We start from the raw sequence: 25,033 nt of genomic DNA on the forward strand, positions 1-25,033 counted from the left end.
TTTAAACTCCACACCACACATGGGGCTCAAACTCACAACCCTGAGATCAAGAGTTGCATGCTCTACTGACTGAGCCAGCCAGCCACCCCGAAAATTACAGCGCATTTAGATGCATTGATACAAAATACATGGTAGATGGTTTTAGCGGCTTGTCCGCTTTTATACCCATTGGTACACCAGGCTCTCTGTGGTACATCCATAAATTTTAGGGTGGTTTTTGATGCATTCTGACTTCTAAGAGTTACCACAAAACAGACGTTTTAGTTTGGCCTCCCATCGTTGACGTGATGTCACGGAAAACCTACTTACATGATGCTACTCGTTTGGCTTTGCTGAGTATGGGAGGCGAGAAGGGCTTCTGCTGAAGGGAGCTAGAGACATTGAAGTTTTGCTTCTCCACGGATCTTCTCTTGCTCTCAAGGGCACGGCCAGGCCATGGAAGCACACTTTAGGGGGCCGTAGGCTTGAAACCACCACAGAGCATGCTCTCTGTCTGAGCTTCCCTTCCCTCACACTTGTATGCACTTCTGTCCTCCCCTTGGCGCTTGGCTCTCATTTCTGCTGTGAAGAAATCAATTAAAATGTTGGTATCCTGACGGAGGTTTTGAAACTTAGTTCTAAGTAGTTTGTCTTAGATTGCAGAGTCAGATAGCTTTTGAAAATACATTTTATGGGAGAACATACAGTATCTGCCAGGAGGTTGGGACTGTTTCTTCCTTTGATCTTGTGCTTCCGTCCAACATTTTGCTTTTTTACTGACAGGTTCTGGCCAAAGGTATAGGCTTTCCTTTTTTTTTTTTTTTAAGTCCTGATTTATTTCCTTTTTCTTATATTAGGAATAAGTCCAAGTGGTAAGCATTCCTGAATAAAATAATGGAAAATTTTGGGTGTTCCCTGGATGTTGCTAGCTGGTACGTTCTTTGCCAGGTTCAGAGTTCATAGCCGAATGGATTCTTCAGCTTTCTGTAACTATACTTGAGGCAAATGGAGATGATTGTGTGTGACTGAGGAGTGGAGATACGCATCTGCTCCTGCTACATGGCTTTCAGACACAGCTCTGCTCGCTGTCCTCGGGCCCCCAGCTCAGTTCTGTGACGCAGTACTCCTCCTCTGGGCCACACTTGAAGACCAGCTCTTGAACGAGGCCTTGAACAAGAAGTCTCAGGGCGCCCTCAGAAGGTCTTTGGCCGAAATCTCTGCTTTGTTGGCCAAAACCCACTACCTATTAATAATGCTCTGATTCTGAACCTTGATTAGCCTGACAGTATGCTGGTTTCTACTTTTTATCAGGCCCCCTTGAGCTTTTCTCTATGATCCAAACCCATATCACCTTTCCGCAGTTTGCCAGGGACCTAAGCTGCCTCTTGCAGGACCCATCATCTTGACCTACCTAACTTTTCTTCCAGTGTGAGAGTGGAATGAGAAGGAAGAGCTGTCAGTGTCAAAGCTTTTTTCAGAGCCACTGAACTATGCTTAACAGCGGCTTTGGATCCCAAAGTTGTTGGGGCCACTGGCCAGAGGCCACGGAAAAGAAATTAAGCAGGACCTAATCGCTCCTAGCAAACTCTGCAGACTTCACGTTTAACTTTTTTCCTGAAACCATATTACGTAGTTGAGTGTTGTATTAAGTGGGAAACACCTATAAATATCTGTAATGAAGCAAAATAAATCGTAACCTGGCAAATCCATTCCCATCATGATCTTGTCATAATTGATTCATTGGTTCATTTCACACAGTTTTGCTGAGCCCCTCCATGAGGTCAGGCAGGAAGCTAGTGCTGGGGGGGGGGGGGCAGGTGCATGGAGTCTGTGCCCTCGGAGAGCTTGTAGGAGGTTGCAACATAGACTCCTAAGTCACTGCAGTCTAACGTCGTGACTGTTACAGTGGAAGTGTGTGAAAAGTCCTGTGAGACAAGGACAGGGGTGGGGGTCATTATCAGCACAGAGGATAGGTGTGGGTGAAGTGAGAGGGGCAAGACCAGCAACTGAAGGGCCTCGGATGGGAAGAAACAGAATACTCACAAGGAGGTTGATTGTTTTTCTGTCTTCATTTTAAATGTGTAATATGATGAAGTCTGGAAAAATCTATGTGAATTCAAGGAACTGTCAAGAAGTCCTAAAGAATAAATAGAATAACTTCAGACTAAATCTCACAGTGTTGACATCTTTCCTTTCTCCCTTGATTGAATGCCAGTGCCACTTAGCTGTCCGGGTACAGTAGGAATCTGAGTGTTCATCTCAGTACTACGCATCTGAATTTCTGATAGGAACAAATTCATGACTAGCAAGCCCCATATATCCAGGGCAGATTGTCATGAGAGTAAACACTAACGAATTTAAGACGAGTTAATAAAACTATAAATAACTTATTACTGTCCAAGTGCTCTTAAAAGTAATTATGCTTTCAATTTCTTATTAGTTTATTTGTGCAGATGCTGGAACCAAACTAGCTGAGTCAACGATCCTGAGCAAGCAGATGATCGCCTCTGTACCTGGAGTAAGTCCTGACTGAATTAATTTTCTCCATTTTATATGTCTTCTCATTTCCCCATTTAGTAAAGAGGTATTTGGGACGCGTGTCCTGGTTCACTCTTGATAGAACAAACACTATAAAATTGAGAACATATTAGCATTTAAAAAAAAAAAAAAAGAGAGCACTAGTGAAAATTTAAATTAATCCCAGCCCCTGGAAACTTTTAATTCCGGGAGACATGAGTAAAACTGAAGCAGCCAGTTAAGGGGAGGAAAGTAATTACCAGACATATAAAATACATTTGATTACAGTTCAGTTTTTCCAGAATCCGTTTTCTTAGACTGGCTCCTGTTACCCAATTCAATTTAACTACTGCCGGAAAGAGATAAACATTGTGATACTTTGGCTTTTTTTGTAATATTTCCTCTAAAAATTTTTTAAAAATCCCATTATTAACAACTAGTGAACTATTTGGTAAAATAGGTTAAGATTCTCACTGACAGTGCTGAAGATGAGAAGCCACAGTAACACTAACAGCACATTGCAATGAAACCCAGAAACTTTAGAGATATTGGTGTGGTTTTGTTTTTGAGATTTTATTTATTTATTTGTCGGAGAGAGAGAGGGAGAGAACGCACAAGCAGGGGGAGCGGCAGGCAGAGGGAGAAGCAGGCTCCCTGCTAAGCAAGGAGCCCGATGCAGGACATGATCCCAGAATCCTGGGTTCATGACCTGAGCCCAAGGCAGACGCCTAACCGACTGCGCCACCCAGGCGTATTAATTGTTAATTGAAAAAAATTATTTAAATCTTCAGTAGAGAAAACTTTAAAGAGAAAGGATCGCCTATAATCCCTCTGCCTTACAATTAGAACTCTGTTGTTTTAGAAAATTTTTTCATATTTTGTTCTATCCAGTATGCTAATTTGCTTATTTCCAAATTTTTGGAAATTTATTTACTTTCCACTTTCATTGCTCGTATATGTATATATTCCTATAAAGACCACCCTCATGTTTATTTTGAATTATATCCTTGGCGTAAATTCCTTAGAGAGTAGCAATGTCTTAATGGTATGTATTCTCATATTGCTTTTTAAAGGGTTTTATTAATTTATATTTATAAGTATACCAGTTTTACCCACAATGCTAAACATCAGTTTTTTAAAATACTGGTTATTTAATTTTTTTTTTGATGTGGAGAAATTTTATGACAGGAAAAGTAACAATCACTCAGCCCAGAGATAGTTTTATTGCCAACATACTGATGTATTTTCTTTCACTTTTTCTATGAATATTTTTTACACTTAGTGGAATTATGATAGAGATGTGGCTTTGGCTTCCTGTGTCCTAAGCATTATCCCCAAAGTTTGATGGCTTCAGAGTTATCACCTCATGTGAATGCACCACCATGTGAGGTGATATCTCATTGTGGTTTTGATTTGCATTTCCCTGATGATTGGTGATGTTGAGCATCTTTTCATGTGTCTGTTGGCCAACTGGATGTCTTCTTTGGAGAAATGTCTATTTATGTCTTCTGCTCATTTTTTAATCAGAGTGTGTTTTTTTGGTGTTGACCAACGTTAGTGTCTTGTTTAAATAAAGTAAGGTGCCTCTATAGAACAGACTATTATGTAGCTACCAAATCACGTTTTCAAAGAATAATTAACTGGAAAATGCTTATAATGGATTTAATTTAAAAGCGGGCTAGAAAAAAACGATCTCAGCCTTATAAAGATTGTATGTATATGTGTATGTTAAACGTGTTCGAAAAACGTCGGAAGGAAATGTCGATAGTGACTGTCTCACGAGTGGGGGACAGGAATTAGGACTGTGTGTGTGATTCTTCTCTTTGTTAATTTCTATTTTCCAAGTTTTCCACATTGAACATGTGTTACTTGTATAATCTAAGAAACATAGCTTTGAAATGAGGTATGAGTTTCAAGGAAGAATTGGGTATGATTCACTTTCATTCATGTTTTTGAGTTTAGACTGCTTTTTTTAGCACCTTATCGTCAGTTTCCCTATTGAAATAAATCCGGGCCTTTGAATTAAGTGGAGCTTGATGCTGTATGGTTTTCACTTTTTTAAAAAAAAAAACAACACATATAAGGTTATGCTTGTGTTTTGCAAAGTAATTTAAAAAAAAGTGGGTGGGGGATTGGAAATGATAATGCTTTGTTTTATAAGTGTAGATGGCTAAGACGATCCTGTATTTTAAGGCTTTTGTTAGATGTAGGTGCTGTCTCTGGAGCAAAAGTAACTGGATATTAGTAAATTCTTCGCTCTCATTTTTTGAAATTCAGAGTGAGAAGACAAATATTGAATAATGCTCCTCATAATTATTTTCTTTGACATTTGCCTCGTTGAAATGGTATAAAATATTGCCTATGAAAGAAACAAATCCCTTTCAAGAAATTAAAGAACAGAGTATATGCTCCTACTTGCATGACATGTGAAAGGTCAGAGAAAATGGAATAAATCGGGGGGAAATCCTTTCTTGCACTGCAGGATTAATATTCCAAAAGCAGGAACACAATAACCTTTTATAATCCCTTCCCTTGATTTAAATTAAAAGAAGAAAACCTTAGAACGTATGAAATGCTTGGAAAACACTCTGACAGCGCTGCCAATGACCTTATTTTACTGTTTGTTATCGTGTCAGAGGAACTGACAGGCGTAACATTCTAGAAGAGATAGAAGGTGATATAGTTCAGGGCTGTGCAGATTTACATGCATATGGGAAAATGAGCGCCACTGGGGGAGCTAGTTAAGTCTCTAATGTTCCAGATTTTCCAAAAGGAAGCTAAGAAAGGCCTTAGCGTAGTATTCAGATGGCTTCAAAGACGGTCTGCCTTTGACCCACATTATACCCGGCCCGATGTGTGGGCTCGCTCATAGAGCTTTGGCGGAGCAGCTTGTCTGTTCATTTGCCTTTTCTTTGCTTATAATCCTAAATTCACTGCATTGCCCAGGGCAGGTTTATGCCATTTAATAACGGGGGACACAAGTATGATTTCTTTTCCTTGAAAACTTCCCAAACAGGCTGCTGGTGTGTGGGGAAGATGATCATTTCCCTTCTCTCTCTCTTTACCCCTAGCAAGAACACGGCTAGCATAAATATCCATTTCATAGTACGCCTACTGTGCATATAGGCATTAAGTTGCGAGTGACTTGAATATAAGAATTTTGGACGCTTTCAGCACACATGATGTTTGTTTCCATCCTTTTCTTTTTCTTTCTTTCTTTCTTTCTTTCTTTCTTTCTTTCTTTCTTTCTTTCTTTCTTTCTTTCATTTCTAGGAAAAGATTCGAGCTTCTGGTGTTAGAATTCGGGGGCATGTATTTGATGCGTATCTAAGACTCCCCAGAGTGATAAGGGTTAGTGTAGTTTCAGGGTGATTCATGTCATAAAGACTCTGATCCTAATGGCTTTCACATAGGCTGAATCTGTGTATCCAGGCCAGTTTAAAAACAAGCACACAAAAACCTGTTTGATCCCCCAGTGGAAAAAAAGCAGGTTAATCCCTGTCTCCCCTGGGCTGTCCCTGCTTCTTAACGCTTCACCACCAACCTTTTATCAGTTTTTGTCCGAGCTGTGGGCAGATAGTCACAGACTGTGGAGAGTAATGGAGTGAGTCAGAGCTCCAGAAACTGAAACAACTCATTAGCAAACAGCGTGAAGTCAGAACAAGACAGTGACTGCAGTCAGGGCCACGGTGAAGGCCGTGACTCGGAGGGCGCCCCCAGCACTGTCCTTGTGTTTCAGTGCGGGACGGCGGCGATGGAGTGCGTGCGACAGTACATCAGTGAGGTGCTGGACTTCATGGCCGACATGCACACACTCACCAAACTCAAGGTAAGAGGCTTCCACTGGCAGCGGCAGCCCTAACAAACCCAGACTCCTGGTGGTCTGAAGCACTGGGTTTTCAGCCTGTGCAAAGAGGGGAAGGAGAAAGAAAAGGCTGTTTCCATGGCAGGAGAGATGTGCACAGCTTTCATTTGCCCATTTGAGTCTCACGATGCCCCTGGTGAAGCGTGGTCCCCACTTTACAGATGTAGAGACTGAGGCCCAGGGTGATAGAGTAATTGCTCAAGGTGGCACCGCCGCTAAGCGGTGGAGACAGGGTTGCCCTAAGACTCTAGTGGCTCCTGGTCATTCTCTTCACTACGCCGTGTCGTGTCACTTGACTACCTTGAGCCTCCCTTCCGTCACTTGCAAGACAAGCCTGACATCTGCCTTGGCCGACGGTTACGAGGCTTGACCTGGCGTTGTGCGTGTGAAGAGACTTCTACGAACCATAACACATTATGCAAACGTAAGCCTCTCATGGTTATCTGTATCAAAGCTCTCTTCTTCAAGGAAATAATTAAAGACAAGGGATAGAACAAAATCTGATTTGCATATGGACAAAATCCCAGTGAAGTTGTCGGGCTTCTTGACTGAGTGCTTTGCCGGGTGGGGTGAGTGGCTGATACAAGCCACCTTCCCTGCCATGGCATTGTTCTAGGCATGTAGGGATGCGACAGTGAGTAAAAAGACACCGTAGCCATGCTCGTTTAATTTGTAGTCTGGTGGTGGGGGCCAGTGTTAATGAAAATTTCATACAAGATAAAGTCAAAGTGTGACTTGCACAACTGCTATGCAGGAGGGTAAAATAGTGGTGTAGGAACTTCTCATAGGATGCTATGACCTAGCCAGGGAAGTCAAGGAAGACTTCCCAGAGGAAGTGACACTTGAGCTAAAATCTGAACAATGAATAGCAGTTAATTAGGTGAAGGGGGCAGGAACAGTATTTTGGGCAGAGAGACCAGCATGAGCAAAGGCCAGGAATGGGAGGGAGCCAGTGTAGCTGGGACGAAGGGGTAAGATGCAGAGGTCTGCAGTAGCTAGATCATCCCAGGCTTTTTAGTCCATGCTAAGGAATTCCCCCCCTCCCCCTTTATCCTAAGAACAGTGGGAAGCCATTGAAGAAGTTTAAATGGGTTGTATGCTTGGGAGCGGTGGTTCAGAGGGTGAGGGAATGACAACCTGATCTTTTTAACAAGTGACCTGGAAGGTTTCCAGGTACTCTGCCCAAGTCATGAAACACTATTTGCTTTGGCAGAGCCACATGAAGACATGTTCCCAGCCTCTGCATGAAGATACCTTTGGTGGACATCTCAAAGTTGGGCTGGCTCAGATCGCAGCCATGGAAATCTCACGTGGCAACCACAGAGATAACAAAGCTGTGATTCGCTACCTGCCTTGGCTCTATCACCCCCCTTCTGCAATGCAACAAGGGTAAGGCCCTCATTAGTTCAGCGGCGAGGGCTGAGGGATGCCTCGAAGATTTATGCGAGTGGGATGTGATTGGTTGGGAAGATGGGAACCGAGCCTCATCTCCATAGTTGCTGACCTGGCAGCATTTTTGAACATGAGCACTTCCTGATATGCTGCCAGTAAAAGGAACTTGCCCTCAAACAAAAACCTCAGCCATATCCTGATGGATGATGAAAACTTGGAGCTTAGAAGTGCAATTTTTAACTCTCAATTCGAACTAGTTAAATAAATCGATAGGTATTTATTGAGCACTTACATAGCTTCTGCCTTCAAGGAGCATGTTGGATTGCAGCTAGAACAAAATCCATAGCAGAGAGGAGACGGAGCGCAAGGAGGCACAGAAGGCAGAGGGGCGCGTGGGCTGGTTTGAGGCTGCCATTTTGCACGGTCAACTTCCTGGCCGGAGGAAAGGCAGCAGTCGGGGTAAGGAGGGCAGGCGGGCAGCAGGAGGAAATGACAGGAGTGCAGGAGAATGGGTGGCTGTGTGTTAGGTGTCTGCCTCGATTCCTTCCCCTCTAGTGGGGATGTCAAACCTTCCAATGAGAAGAAAGAGTTTAGGAAAAGAAGCTAGTTGGAAATGCAGCCAGGTTATGTTTAATCCCGTGTCCCCAGAAGCTGCTCTTTTCTAAGCAGCTAAGGTCCAGGATCAGAGCAGGAAACCAGAAAAACAAATACATCATTTTGTTGGCACTCTGTCCCCTTGGTGTTTTATTGTATGTGATTACCTATAAAACCACACTTTTAATGCCCTCCATCAATAAGCAGTTGGTGAGCGCCCAACAAAAGAAACCATAAAATCGCCTTTAACACTTCCTTCTACCCGCTAGGCCGAAGGAATTCATCGAGTGTGTCTCCCGCATCCGTCTGCTGTCCTGGCTGCTCCTGGGCTCCCTCACTCATAATGCAGTGTGTCCAAACGCCTCCTCTCCGTGCCTGCCCATACCTCTGGACGCGGGCTCTCATATCGCAGACCATCTTATTGTTATCCTGATTGGATTTCCAGAGCAATCAAAGGTAAGTGATTTCTGCAAGCTTAAGACCATAGGCACCGAAATTGCTAATGGACACCCTTATCAGCCGATTCTGTTTCTTCTGAGAAGAGAGCGCATCTTATCACTGGCCCTCCTGTGGATGTTAGGAAAGTGACTTTGTGCTAACGCCTTATTTAAAGTGGTTTAAATTCCCACACTATCTTTGCTTCCTCCTTAAATTGTCTTTCAGTTTCCTTTTATGAAGATAAATTACAGAGGCAAGCAAGAGTTAGCATCCTAGGCATTTCTGTCTCAAAATAATGAAGAGAAATAAGAGGCTGGCAACATAATAAAAATCCTATGATCAATTTTTGGAACCGAATATGAATTGGAGGCAAAGTCATGGCTCTAATTTCTCATGCACTATCTTTTCAACTCCCATCTCTAGAGATAGATAAAGATACAAAATGAAAATAGGAAGGCCAATGGGGAACTCACGAGAGTGCATGCCGGAATCACCTACACAGGGGGAACTTTGTAAATTGTAGAGACAGATGATGGGCTTAAGGGACTAAAGTAAGCCCACGGCAGGCATCAGTCATGAGCCAGTGTAAGCAAACCAGACACACTGGTACTAATCAGCTAAGAGAAGCCAAGGGCCCTTCTCAAGCTTAGGCAAGTTCCAGGAAGTCACGGTGGGTTTGGGAGCTACTGGAACATCGGCCAGGGCAAGCCGGCGCTGTAATAAAATAGAGCACCGTCCAAATGGCCCAAGTGATGTTTACAGAAAGAATCAGGCAGTCAGTTCCTAGTATTTCGAGCCAGATCTGTGTTTGATTTCTAACGACAGTACTTTGTAATTTGTGACCTCGAAAAAGTTATTTAGCCTCGCTGAGCTCCAGTTTTTCATGGGTAAAATAGATGAGGGGATGGTTTGAGAATTACAGAGGTGATCTTTGAAAAGTCTTTAGCACGGCGTCTGGGACACTGTAGGTGCTCAGCCGGTCAGTGCCTACCCCCGGTAGGAATACTGTCTTTGCTGCTGCCATCTCGCCTACTGGCGGTCACGTCATAGGTAAGTGCTGGGCTGCGGGATCAGATGCACCACCTTATTCCTCCTAAATGCAGCTCTTGGAGGTAGGAGAGTCCTATTATCCCCACATTACAGACGAGGACACCCCTGAAGGTGGTGGAATGGTTATTCTTCCCAATCTAGTGTAGAGAGGAGAATGTCAGTGTCATTAATGGGCAAAGGGGTGGGTAGACGTGTTCTGCAAACCAAGGAGCCTTCTCTTTGAAAAGACGCTCCATTCTCTCCACGCACTCCCACTGACTGAGTGAAAACAGATTGTCTTTTTTTTTTTTTTTTTAAGATTTTATTTATTTGACAGAAAGAAAGAGAGAGCATAAGCAGGGGAGCGGCAGGCAGAGGGAGAGGGAGAAGCAGACTCCCCACTGAGCAAGGAGCCCAACTTGGGGTTTGATCTCAGGACCCTGGGATCATGACCTGAGCTGAAGGCAGACGCTTCACCGACTGAGCCCCCCAGGCGCCCCAAGGCAGATTGTCTTAAGGTGGTGGATCACAAGCGCGCAACAGGCTCGAATCACCGGTGGTCACTGGGCTTTGATCATGCTTTGCAGGAGGCCGAGGCTGTGCGGGGTGGGCCCCAGGGAGCCCTGCAGCCCACGGAGAGGTAATGGCTCCTGTCTCCTCTTTTTCAGACCTCTGTGCTGCACATGTGCTCCCTCTTCCACGCGTTTATCTTTGCTCAGCTCTGGACTGTGTATTGCGAACAAAGTGCCGTAGCGACAAATGTCCAAAGTCAGACCGAATTCAGCTTCACGGCGATACTGACCGCACTAGAGTTCTGGAGCAGGGTGACACCCAGCATCCTTCAGCTGATGGCCCATAACAAAGTGGTGAGTCCACGAATGAGTTTCCCGTCTCGGATGAAAAGGCATGACCTGCCCCCAGGCCTTACCTTCCCTGTTCTTTAAGGATCTCAGTTGTAATGTGAGATCAACGGATGGGTGGATTTCTGTGTTATAAACGGGATGTTCTGCTTGCATAATAACTTTGCTGGAGATACAAAGCAAGCGAGTAAATCTAGTAAAAACAACATTTGTTCATTCTGCTGAGTGCCGAAGAAAATTTCTGTGAAACTTCTACTTTGAAGGGCTGTTTTGTGCTGTAAAGTCAGAAGGAGATTCGTATTATTTTTGGATTCCAAGACAATTTGGAAAAACCCTAGCCCACTGGGTCATCCTTTTGTGGTATTTAAGAGCAGACCAACCACACATGTTCTCTCCACTCAGGGCTCAAAACCTGGAAGGAGCCTCCCCTTTTTGAGTTGCCCTAGGAGAACCTAAGCTCCCCAGTCTTTGGATCCAGTTCAGTTTTAATTCCGAACCTCACCAAGAGAGGGGCTGCTCGGAACCTCACTGGAAAACATCTGGGGTTTTGTTAGCATGAACCCACTTCATTGAACAAGCCTGGGTTAGTCCTGTGAAGTAAAGATTGGAGGGTGGAGGGAAGGAATGGACAAGGAAGCCCTTTGGTTCAGTTTGCTGCTTTGGAGGACGGTTCTCAGCTGGGCAAGCAGCAGTGAGTATCTTGGCTGGGGGGCCTCTATCAGCTGAATTCTCATCTGTGAGGGGGAGGGCGTCTGGAAGAACACCGTAAGGATGATTCCTGTGTGCCCAGGAACCCAGCAGTGCACTGTCCACAAAGGCATTCTGGAAATGACTTCTGATTGATTGATACTAGTCTGAGAAACATCTTCTCTCAGCTCTCATTGGAAAGGGGATTATACATATCCTTCTTGTCTTTAGAGAAGCAGATGTTACAAAGCAATTCTGTATGGAGAGAGGTATTTTAGTTCAATTTAAAGGAAATTTATGTGACAATTTTAGGGTGCACAAACAGTTCTGAGATAAACATTTCTCGGATCATAGAGTCTGAGACTGAAGAAGAACTTAGAGATCAAGCATTCTGTTCTGCTAGTTTACAGACAAGGAAACCGGGACCTTCAATAGAGATTTGGTGTCCTTCTATTGTCATTAGTTTTTAGACACCATTAATACCTCTCCTCCAAATCCCTGATATATAGATGGTAGAAATGACTATTACAAATGAATTTTGTACAAAAAGTGCTACGAATGAGTTTGAATTAATTTTATCCTGAAAATTTTGTTAAACTCTATATGCCAGTCCAGTAAAATCCCCTTGGAGTGTTCAAAATCCAGCCTTAGGAATTTCTGAGGCGGGGAGACAGTATTTTTGAACCATCATTGACGTGGCTACCTTGTTCTGTAGAGGACAAAGCCGCAAAGACAGGTATGTAATTAGTTAAACAGCCACTTCAGGTGAAGAAACTGGGGAGAAAGGGTCAAGATGGAGAAAAGGACTCAAGGCCAAGTTCTGTAGTTGGAAAGAGGGTAGGAGAAGGCATGTATCCTCTGGTATGAATCCCACGCAGTGCAGACGAGCGGGATCAATCCCCAGATTCCATTGGCAGCCTGAGTCAGATAAGGAGGGCATGACAACTAGAAAAGCTCTGGAACTTTTTAGCGTCTGTTTCTAGTTGAAGTTCTAGAGGTGAATAAACACCACTCCTTGTGGTCCCCTTTGGTCATTGTGCCCAAAAGCCTCTGTGGGTGTAGACTAGCTTTCAAGGTTTCTGTATCACTGGAATTGATTTTCCCATTTGTTGTTTCAGATGGTAGAAATGGTGTGTCTTCATGTGATTAGTTTAATGGAGGCATTGCAAGAATGCAATTCAACAATTTTTGTCAAGGTAGGAAAATCTTATGATTTTTATAGACCGTTTCTTGCTGCTAAAAACAAATGTGAATGTACTTTGAATGTGCCTTCGAAGAGGAAAATAAAACTGATTTGGTTTTGACTTCCAGAGTTGGGGGCTGGAGGGTTCAGGCTCATGTAACAACCCTTCTCCATATGGTTATCATGTTATTTTTGCCCTTGCTCGACTGTGACGGACTCTAGCTGTGTTAGAGATGTTGGACCATGATGGCATGTTAAGACCAATAATGAAAATATTACTGGGCAACATTGATCTGAAAACGACCTTATATAAATTGGTTGGTGGTGTCGCATCTTGTAAGATATCCAGAAAACCAAGGAAAATCGTCTTTCGTTGTTGAACTTGTTGGCTAGTATTTTTCTCTAAGGTAAATTAATTTCGTTTCTAATATTACTATCCTAAATCACTGTTTAGTGTACAAAAGTAATTTAAGTATTTGTCATCTGCCCAAGGACATCAGACATACTAATATAATAAAAATTAGACTAAAGAATAACATGGTTTCTTACTCACTATCTTCTCACTCACTATCCACTTCCCCTCTTTTTCCTTTCCTTCCTATCCTTCCACCTCTTCATCTCACTGATTCTTTGCCCTTCCTCTACCAGTTCCACCTGCTGTTTATCTGTCACGTGTATATTCTATTGTCTCTGCCACCATCACCAACCCCCAGCACACAGAGCGCATCCGTCTGGGACCTTATAACTTGTTGTTTCGCTCCTTGGTTGACCCTATTCTTCGATAAAATTCACTTGTCAAGTTAACTCACACGATGCTGAAGAAAAGCAACCCATTTTTAGAGAAAACTTGACATTCTTCAGAACACTGCAAGGTAGCTGGTTCAAATGGGTTAGATAGAGCTTGATAGTCAACAGCAAAAGTCAACACCATGAGAGAAACTCTATGACTCACACTCGGATGACCATACATGATTTTATTTTTTGTAGCTTTATTAAGGTATAATTTAGATACAGTAAACTATATATATTTAAAATGTATAATTTGATAAGTCTTCACATACATTATACCCATGAAAACATCACCATAATCAAGATAATGAACATATCCCTTGCACCCCTAAAGTTTTCCCATATTCTTTCTAGTCTCTCTTTGCCACCACTCCTGTATCCTACCTCCCCATCCCCAGGCAACTACTGGTCTGTTTTGTGTCACTATTAGCTAGTTTGCATTTTCTAGGACTTTATATAAATGGATTTATATAATACTCAAGCTTTTTTCCTCACCTTCTCTCATTCAGAATTCTATTGAAATTAATCCATTTGGTTGCATGTATCAATAGACCATTTCTTTTTCTTGATAGTGTTCCATTGTGTAGCTATATCACATTTTCTTTATCCATTCATCAGTTAATGGACACATGGGCTGTTTTCAATTTGGGGCCAGTACAAATAAAGCTGCTATGAATATTCATGTGCAAGTGTTGATGTAGACATATATGCTTTCATGTATGTTGGATGAATGCCCAGGAGCGGACTGGCCAGGCCACATGATGTGTGTATAACTTTTCAAGAAACTGACAAACTGTTTTCCAAAGTGATTGTGCCCTGTTACGTTCACAGCAGCAGTGAGTGAGCATTTCAGTTGCTACACATCTTTTCAACACTTTGTATAGTCAGTCTTTCATTTTTAATCACCCTACAGATTGTGTACTGATATCTCATCATGGTTTTTTTTTTTTTTAAGATTTTATTTATTTATTTGACAGAGAGAGACACAGCCAGTGTGAGAAAACACAAGCAGGGGGAGTGGGAGAGGAAGAAGCAGGCTGCCAGCGGAGCAGGGAGCCCAATGTGGGGCTTGATCCCAGGACCCTGGGACCACGCCCTGGGCCAAAGGCAGACACTTAATGACTGAGCCACCCAGGCGCCCCCTCATCATGGTTTTAAACTGCATGTCCCTGTTGACAGGTGACATTAAACATCTTTTCATGTGCTTATTTGCCATCCATGTATCTGCTTGGTGAAGTGTCTATTAAAATTATTTGTCCATTTCTTTAGTTGGGATGGATTTTTTTTCCTTATAATTGAATTTTAAGGCATAAGTCCTTTATCAGATATGGAATTTGTGAAGATTTTCTCTGTGGTTGTCTTCATTATCTTAACAGTGTCTTACGAAGAGCAGAAGGTCTTAATTTTGATGATGTACCATTTATCAAATTTTTCTTTTATGGGTCATGCTTTATTGTTGTATTTTTAAAAAATCTTTGTCTAATCCAAGGAGAATTGAGATCTTAACAATATCGAGTCTTCCAATCCATGAACACAGTATATTTTTTAAATGCTTTTGTTAACTTTTTTTCCAGAAATATTTTGTAGTTTTCTATGTACAGGACTAGCATATTTTTGTCAAATTCATCCCTACGTATATCATAGTTTTAGGGTATTTTAAGTGGTATGGGTTTTTCTATATCTAAATTTGTGATTGTTCATTGCTAGTATTTAGAAATACAGCTGATTTTATATTGCTCTTTTACCCTGCGAACTCTTAAACTCATTTATTAGTGCCAGTAGCGTTTTTGTAGATGTCATCAGCTTTTCTGTATAGACAGTTGTGTTATGTGCAAAAATAAAGGCAGTTCTGTTTCTTCCTTTCCAGTCTTTATACCTTTTATTTCTTTGTCTTGTTGCATTGTTCTGGCTAGATCCTCTAGTTAAACAAGTTGAATAGAAGTCGTTGAGAGTGGGAAACCTTGCCTCGTTCCTGATCTTAGGAAGAAAGCATCCATCTTTCCTCATTAAATGTTAGCTGTCAATTTTCATAGGTACTCTTTGTCAAACAGAACAAGGTTCCCTTCTATTCTTGGTCGGCTACAAATTTTTGTCAGGAATAAATGTAGGACTTTTCAAATACTTTTCTTACATTTATTGAGACGGTTATTTGACTCTTCTTTCTTGACTGTTAACAAGATAAATTTTATGGATTGATTTTTGCATGTTTTTTCAAAAAGATTTTTTACTTATTATTTATTTGAGAGATAGAGAATAGTGAGAGACAGCACGAGCAGGGAGGAGAGGGAGAAGCAGTCTCCCTGTCAGGCCGGGAGCCCGACGTGGGGCTCTATCCCAGGACCCCGGGATCATGGCCTGGACCAAAGGCAGATGCTTAACTGACTGAGCCACCCAGGCTTCCCTGATTTTTGCATGTTAAACCAATCTTGTATTCTCGGGACAAACCATACTTGGTTGTGATGTGTATTATCTATCCTTTTTATATCTTGCTGAATTGTATTTGCTAACATTTTAAAATAATTTGTTGCATTGATGTTCATGAGGGATGTTGGACTGTAATTTTCTTTTCTTGCGATAACTATTTTTGGTTTTGGTATCAGGGTAAAGATTGCCTTGTTGTGAGACCTTCCTTTTCTGTTTCTTCCTTTTTTTGTTTCTTGAAAAAGTTTGTATATATTTGGTGTTATTCTTCCCATAAATATTTGATAGAATTCATGAGTGGAACTGCCTGGGCTTAAAATTTTCTTTGCAGAAGGGTTTTTAATTACATATTCAATTTCTTTAATAGATGTAGGGCTATTTATCTGTTTATTCTTGTGTGATCTTTGGGGTAGTGTATGTCTTTCAAAGAATTTGTCTGTTTCATCAAAGTAGTCAATTTTATTGGCATGAAGCTACTCATAATATACTTTTAATAGCTGTAGGATCAGTAGTTATGTCACCTCTTTAATTCCTGACATTGGTGACTTGTGACTTTTTTTCCTGGTCAGTCTGTATAAAGGCATATCAATTTTAGTGAGTTTTGATTAAAAAATAATAACCAGCTTTTGAGTTGTTTTCATTGATTTTCTGTGTTTTTTGTTTCATTGATTTCTGTTTATTATATTCTTTCTTCTGATTACTTTAGCTTTAACTCACTCTTGTCTATTATAAATTTCCCTCTAAGCACTGGCTTAGCACTATCCCACAATTTGATATGTTGTGTTCTCATTTACATTCAGTTCAAAATACTTCCTAACTTCCATTTTGCTTTCTTTTTTGACTCATTTTTGGTTATCTAGAAATATATTATTTAGTTTCCACATATTTGGGGATTTTCTGGTTATGGGTTTTTAGTTCCTGTTTGTGGTCAGAGAACATACTGTATATGATTTCAATCATTTTAAATTTATTGAGACTTATTTTATGGCCCAGAACATAGTCTATGTTGGTAAATGCCCTACGTGCACAGGAAAGAATGTGTCTTCTGCTGTTGTAGGGTGTAGTTTCCTATGGTGCTTGTCCAAGTCTTCCATGTCCTTCCTGCTGTCTGTATACTTAGTCCATCAATTATTGAGAAAGGAGTATTGAAATATCTCTATAATTGTGTATTTGTTTATTCATCTTTTCAGGTTTTCCAGTTTTTGCTTCTTGTATTGTGAATCTCTGTTATTAGGTGCATAAATGTTTAAGATTATTAGGTCTTCTTGATGAAATGCGTTCTTCAGGGGCTGTCTTCACCCTCAGTAATCTTCTGTGCTATGAACAGTACTTTGATATTAATAAAGGCAGTCTGTTTTTCCTTTGACTAGTGTTAGATGGTCTATCTTTTCCTATCCTTTTGCTTTTTAACCTATTTGCGTCTTTATGCTTACAGTATATTTCTTACAGGCAGACGTAGCTGGGTGTTACATTTCTTTTAAATCCAGTCTGACAATCCCTTCCTTTTAGTTGAGGGACTTTAAACTATCTTCATTTAATGTGTTTTGTGCCACTGTTGGGCCTAAATCTGTCATCTTGCAATTTGTTTTCTGTATTTCCCATCTGTTCTTTGTCTCTTATTCCTTTTTTTTTTTTCCATTTGCCTTCTGTTGGCTTGAGTTTTTAATGATTAAATTTGGCTACAATTTCCTCTTCTTTTTCTAGTTTCTTAAGATGGAAGGTTGTTCTTTTGAGAAACTTCTGTACTATCATCAGTGTTTAGCGCTCTGAATTTCTTCCTTTAGCTGCATTCTTCCAAATATTCCATTTCCATTCAATTCAAAATATTTACTAATTTTCCTTTTAGTTTCTTCTTTTCCCACGAGTTATTTAGAAGTAGAAGTGTGTTCTTTAGTTATCTTATTAGCTATATGTTTTAGTTTTTTGTGGCTGATTTGCAGTTTATGGTGTACATTTTTAAGTTATCACTGTCTCCTTCAAGTAATATCATATTCGTGTATACTATAAGAATGAATGATAGTATCCATCCATTTCCAACCTTGCTGTCATCCATTTTCCTTCCGTGTATGTTATAAACCAAACCACACATTCTTACTATTTTTGCTTTAAACAGTCAGTTATCTCTTAAAGAGACTTAACATTTTTTCAGTGTTTTTTTATATATGCTATTATTGCCATATTTATAGTTGCCATTTTCAGTGTTTCTCACTCCTTTTATAGATCTAAACTTCTTCCTTCTGCCCAAAGGATTTCCTTTACTATATCTTACACAGGTCTGCTGGTGATTGATTCCTTTGCTTTTGTACATGAGAAAGTATGTACTTTGCCTTCGTTTTTGAAAGATATTTTCACTGGGTATTGAATTCTAGATTCGAACGTTAGATTTTTTTTTTTCAGTACTTTAAAGATATTGCTCCTCTACTCCAACTGCCCAGTTGTTTCCAACAAGAAATCTCTATTATTCTATTTTTTTTCTTCTGTATGTAATATGTCCTTTTTTCTTTTTCTTTTTTTTTTTTTTTTGGCTTCTTCTAAGATTTTCTCTTTACCATCATTGCTAAGCAAGTTGATAATGAAGCACCTTGGTGTAGTTTTCTTCATGTTTCTTATGCTTGGGTTTGTTGAGCTTCTTGGATGTGTGGATTTATAGTTTTCTTTATATTTGAAAAAGTATCAACTATTGTTTCTCCAGTATTTCCTTCTATGCCTCTACTCGACATCTCAGTATTTCCTCTACCTTCTTGACCATATGGAACATAGTTACAATAACTGTTCTAGTGTCCTTCTCTACTGATTCTGTTATCTATATCATTTTGGAGTCTTTTCCAGTTGGTTGATTTTTTTCTTTTTTCTTTTTCTCTTTTCTTTTCTTTCTTCCTTTTTTTTTTTTTTCTTTTTAGAAGTGGGTGACTGCCAGAGGAAGAGAGAGAATCTTAAGTAGGCTCCATGCCCAGTGCGGAGCCCAGTGTGGGGCTTGATCTCACAACCCTGAGATCATGACCTGAGCCAAAATCAAGAGTTGGATGCTTAACGGACTGAGCCATCCAGGCGCTCCTCCAGTTGATTGATTTTTATTCTCATTATAAGTCGCCTTTTCTTGCTTCTTTGTATGCCTGCTAATTTTTTATTACATTCTTCACATTTTGAATTTGACTTTCTTGGGTGCTGGATATTTTCGTATCCCTATAAATATTTTTTGAGCTGTATTTTGTGATATTGTTAAATTATTTAGAGTAGTTTTTTCCTTTTGAGACTTGCTTTTAAGCCTTGTCAGGTGATCAGAGCTGCATTTCATCTAGAGCTAACGTTTCTTCAGCACTAAGGTAATAGCTTTGTGAGTATTCTACTTGATATTCTGTTAGTTAAAGAATTTAAATTAAAAAAAAAAAAGGAATTGTCCACTCTAATTTGTGGGAACACAAACCATTGCTGACACTGTGTGATCGCCACTCTAATCTTTTTGGGTTGTTTTTTCTTCAGCCTCGGGTAGTTTTCTCACATGAGTGCACTGGTCACTATGTAGCTGATGACTCAAGGGGGACCCTTTACAGATCTTTAGAGTTCTCTCTCTCGCTGTCTCTCTGTCTCTCTTTCTGTGCAACCCTCCTCTCCAGTACTCTGCCTGACAAACAACACACCTTCGCCTCCCTGGACTCCCAGCTGCATTTCCTCAACTCAGGAAAACAGTCAGGCTCTGCCCAGGTCCTGCAAACTTTCTAGGCAGTGAGCTAGGATAATTGTAGGGCTTACCTTGTTTCCTCTCCCTCAGGGATCGCTGTGCTGCCCTGCTGATGCCCAGGGTCTGAAAACCATTGTTTCATAAACTCTGTCTGAAATTTTAGTTGTTCGAGGCAGGAGGGTAAAACTGGTCTTTGTTACTCCATCTTTGCTGAAAGAGAAAATTTCACACCGAGGCCTGGAACAAGCATGGAGTGAAATGAATATATTCTAACTGAGCAGAAAGTCTTGATCCTGTAGCATAAACCAAGATAAGAAGAAAGGTATCACTTTTATTTTGGTGAAAAACAACCTATTTTTTTTAATGTCCTTCAGTTTTCTGGATATCATTTCTGGAGAGGGAAAAAACCCCCAACCAACTTTATTATAATTACATTACAGAACCCAGAATACATTACATCTAATTCTTACTGACAGCTTTGTAGGAGCCACTAGCAAAAGGGAACTGAAATGAATGTTATTCAGTAAGTCAGATTAGCATTCCTGAAGTAGAATGACTGTTGGATTATATAATGCTATCAATAATTATGAGATTTAACTTGAAGACTTTAGTCATGAGATTCATAAATAACAACCCTGAAGGTCCTTTGTGGGTATGTATTAGAATGATATGGTCACATGTTTCATAAATGGGCTAATAGCAAAAACCTTTCTCAAACCAACCTCACTATTTCCCTTGATTGCCTCATACAGGCCGTTAGCCCCAAGAATAGCTCTGGGAAAGGTGTCCACCCAGGGTCAGAGTACTCAGTGCTTCTTGGCTCCTACCCTGCTTGGTCCCTCAGGATCTTAACAGGAGGTTAGTTTGGGTCTCTCCTAAATGCCAAGAGGCATATGGGCCTGCCCCATATTAAATAGCTTAGAAGTCAACAAAAGTTACAAAAGTTTGTAGACATTAGGACCCTTAGAGCTTGTTTTTTGTCATTGTATAGACATTGGAAAGGAAGTGGTTAGACTAGTTTATTTTTCCCAATCAGAATGTTTACATGAGCCAGTCCTGCTAATGGCCAGAGAACATAGCTTTCTCTGTCACTGACCTTTGTAATCCCACAGTTTGTTGTAAGGGTTGGTGGTTGGAGGAAGCAGAAAGAAAATGTAATTTTCTGATTAAAAAAAAATTTTTTTTTACATTTTCTGATATTTTGAGTTTTAGTCCGATTATATCCTCTGGTGCATACCATACGCTGTTCCAGTACCAGGGCCTGGGTGGCTGAAACACAGAAACTTCTTATCCCACAGTTCTGGAAGCCAGAAATCTGAGGTTAAGGGGTCGGCAGAGTTGTTCCCTGTGAGGGCTGTGATGCGGAGTCTGTTCCATCCTTCACCCCCCTCACTTCTGGGGGTTTTTGGCAGTCTTTGGCGTTCTTGGGCGTGTAGACCTCTGCCTTCATCTTTGTGTGGGGCTCTCCCTGTGGGCGGACCTGTGTCCAGATTTTCCCCTTTTTATAAGGGCATCAGTCATCTTGGATGAGGGGCCCACCCTACCGTCGAATGACCTCATCTTAACTAATTACATCTGCATGGATCCCTCTTCCAAATAAGGTCACATTCTGAAGCAGTGTGGGTAGGGACTACCGTGTATTTTGAGGGGGTACGATAGAGCCCATGACAACTGTACTCCTCTATTGAACAGGAGGAGGGGGTTGGAAGGAATACAGAGCGGAGAGATACGATGCTTATTCGTGTGTTAAAGATTTGAGCCGCGCCCTCATAAGGAACCTAGCATTTCCGAACTTACTGGACCAGCGCCCCCCACCCCCCATTTAAACCCACCAAACTAGAGAGCTGTGGAACACACTCTGGGAAACACTATTCTGTCCCAGACTTCTGGATTTATGAGGCCTTTTGGTCCAGAGGGATGAACCATGGCTGAGAGACCAGAGCAGGGAGAGGAGAGCTGCTGCTGGAGGCCCTTGGGCCAGACACCCTGTGACCTCCTAGGAAGGGCACAGCAGAGGGGCTCAGGTGGGACAGAGGGGCAGCGGAAGGGCAAGGCCCCACATGCCTGCAGTTTGAGCACCTCGCTCTCTGCTAGAGCAGGGACCCTCCGCTTGCCTGCGTGCCACCGCGCTGCTGGCCCAAGTCCCTCTTGTTGTGGCCCCCCTTCCAGATCACAGTCAGGCGACCTCGGGGAGTGCTTTTTTCCTACCACTGGAGGATTTTGGCCACTTCCTGGCGAGGTATTCTTAACAACTACGGGAAATAGAGTCGCCGTCCTACTCGGGGGACTCCATTTTAGAGATCCCCGTGGAGGAAATTCTATTTCAAGAAAGTGAGGATTTAATTAAATAAATACACATTTCATTTCCCGTGTGTGGTAGCTTTCAAGAGACAATCAGTCATTGACTCTAGAGTGTGTGTTCCGGGCACTCATGGGGGCCACTCATTAACCTCCCAATGCTACCAGCTCAGCGGGGTTTGGCCTCAGAAAGATGTTTTTCCGTTAATGGATAACTCCACAGCAGGGTCCCATCCCTTTTGTGATGTTAAAGGGGTTCTGTGTGCCCAGCCTTCCCAGGTGGTAGCTGAAGCTTATGGGGGTGGGGACGGAGAACGCGAATAACAAGGCTTCTGTGTTTCTCCACACAGCTGATACCTATGTGGTTGCCAATGATTCAGTCAAATATCAAGGTAAGTCATCGCTGGGTAGACCAGAAGCTCAGTTCCCTCCAGAGAGGGTCATAACATTAACAGCGCTCCCTGAGGCGCCACTTGCTGTGGAGAAAGGTGACCTCACCCTCCTCCTGGCCTCAGGGGGCTGATACAGCGGGAGACCCTGTAGGCCGAGGATGGGGCGTGCAGGCTGAGGCGATGGCAGGGGCCATGCTTGTACTATATGCTATCCATGAGGGTACAAGTGGAGGGGGGAGCCGAGTCCGAGCGAGGCTCATCCCACCTTCTGGGGACACGCATGGCCTCTGAGCCCAGGCATATTCAGGCTATTTCCTGGCCACTAAAATAGACTTTTTGTGGGGCGCCTGGCTGGCTCGGTCGATAGATTATGTGACTTAATCTTAGGGTCGTGAGTTCAAGCCCCACGTTGGGTGTAGAGATTACTTCAAATAAATGAAATAAATAAACTTTAAAGAAAAATAAAATAGACTTTTTGTGACAGGAAGGATTTTATTAAGGAAGGCTAACGTTGAATGAATGACAGAACTGAGCCAGAAGGGAAGGGTCCTGCCCCCTTGTTCTACCGATGAGGAAACACGGGATCAGAAAGAGGAATCACTTGGCCAGGGCTCCACAGCCAGGAAGGGAAGGACCCTATCCCCGTGTCTTTCCCATCGGTAGGCCCCACCTTGAGTGACGCATCGTCATTGTTGGGCCAGACGTACTCCATGATTAGTCAAGGTTCCTAGGGCTCGACATGATGATGGCAGAGCTAGCCACTTGCCCCACCCAAAACTGGGCTCTGTCTACGGCACCAGGAGCACAGGGGAGAAGGTGGAAACCTTCTTGCTGAATTTCTTCTCAGAGTTAGGGAGGGATGTTAGTGAATAGAAGAGGGCTGACCTCAAGGTCCCCAGACACCAAGAGAGAAATGCAGCTGTCAGCAGTGAAGGTCGGCTTTGAGTCCGGGGTCATGGTGTTGGTGCCATTTGTGGCCACAGGTGGGGGTGCCTGCACTGCTGAAAACCTTCTCTTGTGCTTTTCCTGTAAAAACAGTTGCTTTTTCCAGATTGCCCCTCCCCCTGCTCTAGGGAAATCCGAGGCCAACAGAGCTTACAACCTAGCCTCTTTGTGTGCATTACCACGAGAACAGAGAGACTACAATCATGATTAAAATGTACCGAGCAACTATTGTGCCAACTTCTATCCTAAACCCTCCATGAACTCACCCTTAAAAGAAAACCCCATGAGGTGTTACTCTCCCCAGTCTGCCCATGAGAAAAATTCAAACACAGAAAAACCTTGTTCTAGACTTGTCCACAGGGGGGCTAGGATCTGGACCCAGGGAACTGGCAGCAGAGCCCAAGCCCCAGGCCCGTGTGGCGACCGGCTCTGGGGGACACGTATGTGCGTCCACCCCTAACCCAGCGCGTCAGCGTACGTTCCCCTTGCAGCGAATGAGTCGGGGTGGAAATGGCGTTACTTGGATGGACCTGGGCCAGAGTGACTTTAGAATCTCAGTCCCTGGCCCGCGTCCGCCACCCTGCCCACCGCCAAACGTGAGAGGTTGGCCTTTGTGTTGAGGCCTGGCGGCCCTCGCGCCACAGGAGAGTTCTGCCTGCAGGAGAAGCCCGGGCTGGCGCTCCCTTGGGTAGACGGCAGACCCTGGAAGGAGAGAAACTAAACTCGCTGTCTCGCCCTTCCTCAACAGCACTTATCGGCCGGACTCCAGCTTCGCCTCCAGGCCATTCAGAACAACGTGAACCACCACAGCCTGAGGACGCTGCCCGGCTCGGCCCCGAGCAGCGCCGGCCTGGTGGCCCTCCGCAAGTGGCTGCAGTGTACCCAGTTCAAAATGGCCCAGGTGGAGATCCAGTCCTCGGACGCGGCCTCTCAATTTTATCCTCTATGAGCGGACTCCTCGGCTCTCAGTGTCAACACTCTGGTTTAGCAATAATGGGTTTCAAAACAAAACAATTTGATCCAAGCAGGTTGGGGACATATTGGTACTGTACATTCTCTTTCTAGTTTAGTAAAAAAAAAAAAAAAAAAGACGTGCAAAAGGCCGGAGAGGGCCCAAAACATGAAGCTTTCTTGCTACACATCTTTCTGATGACTCCTTGGGCTATCTGATTAAGTGTTTCCTTACATTATTTTTTAAAAACCGAATCATTTTTCTTTAACTAACTTCTATTTTTTTTAAGAAAAAAAAAAAAACAAACAATAGACTGGTGGGTACTCACAGAAAAGTTGTATAAGTCCCCCTGTTGCTATTTTTGATGATAGAGAATAAATAGGGTTTTTGAAACCTTTGTAGTGTTTTTTCTTAAAATCCACTCTTGGCAATGCAATAAAAAAAAAAAAAAAACCCGTCACCATAAGCCAGTGACACTTGACTGAAGCTTTTTGTCATTATCCTGGGAAAAGTGGCAGCTTGCAAGGACCATTACAAAGTGCACTTAGAAATTAGGTGGTTAAACTGTGCCAATGGTTTTTCTTTGTTTTATAATATCATTTTCCAAAACTGTCCAGTAAGTTTTATTATTTTTAAAACTAATTTTTCAACTCATTCGTTCTAGGCTGTACTTTCTTGTAAGCTTTATGAGAACCACTTTAGTTTTGTGAATAATAAATTTTATTCTTTTGTTAATACTTGTATACAATTCAATTTAAAACTGTAGATTGCATACTGGACCAGACGACCCCCCACACTGGCACAGAGCACTGCACCTGGAGTTATGTTTCATAAAATGGGATTTTAATAGTGTAAGAGCACCAAGATTTATCAGCACTTCTACTTAGCATTTGACTGTGCATTCACAAATGATATTTCTCTTCTCTATCCCTGTAATGCACTGACTACAAGAAGACTTACTATACATTTAAGCTGTATATTGACATGCTATTAAATGCATTTTTTTTATTATC

The 25,033-nt window shown here is 42.2% G+C and overlaps 1 protein-coding gene across 3 annotated transcripts in view; it reads left to right on the forward strand.

Moving 5' to 3' along the window:
- Positions 1–25,033, forward strand: part of UNC79 (unc-79 subunit of NALCN channel complex) — a 195,281-nt gene extending 170,248 nt beyond the window's left edge. For all 3 annotated transcript variants that reach the window (XM_045815776.2, XM_045815778.2, XM_045815777.2), the window contains 8 exons: positions 2,420–2,497; positions 6,236–6,325; positions 7,575–7,750; positions 8,617–8,803; positions 10,483–10,680; positions 12,480–12,557; positions 22,082–22,123; positions 23,817–25,033. In XM_045815776.2, coding sequence (XP_045671732.2) covers positions 2,420–2,497; positions 6,236–6,325; positions 7,575–7,750; positions 8,617–8,803; positions 10,483–10,680; positions 12,480–12,557; positions 22,082–22,123; positions 23,817–24,017 — 1,050 coding nt within the window. In that variant the 3' untranslated portion in view covers positions 24,018–25,033. The remainder of the gene's footprint in view (positions 1–2,419; positions 2,498–6,235; positions 6,326–7,574; positions 7,751–8,616; positions 8,804–10,482; positions 10,681–12,479; positions 12,558–22,081; positions 22,124–23,816) is intronic.

This window comes from Ursus americanus, chromosome 26, assembly GCF_024610735.1.
Source record: "Ursus americanus isolate L20-20 chromosome 26, mUrsAme1.1.p, whole genome shotgun sequence".
NCBI classification, from domain to species: Eukaryota; Metazoa; Chordata; class Mammalia; order Carnivora; family Ursidae; genus Ursus; species Ursus americanus.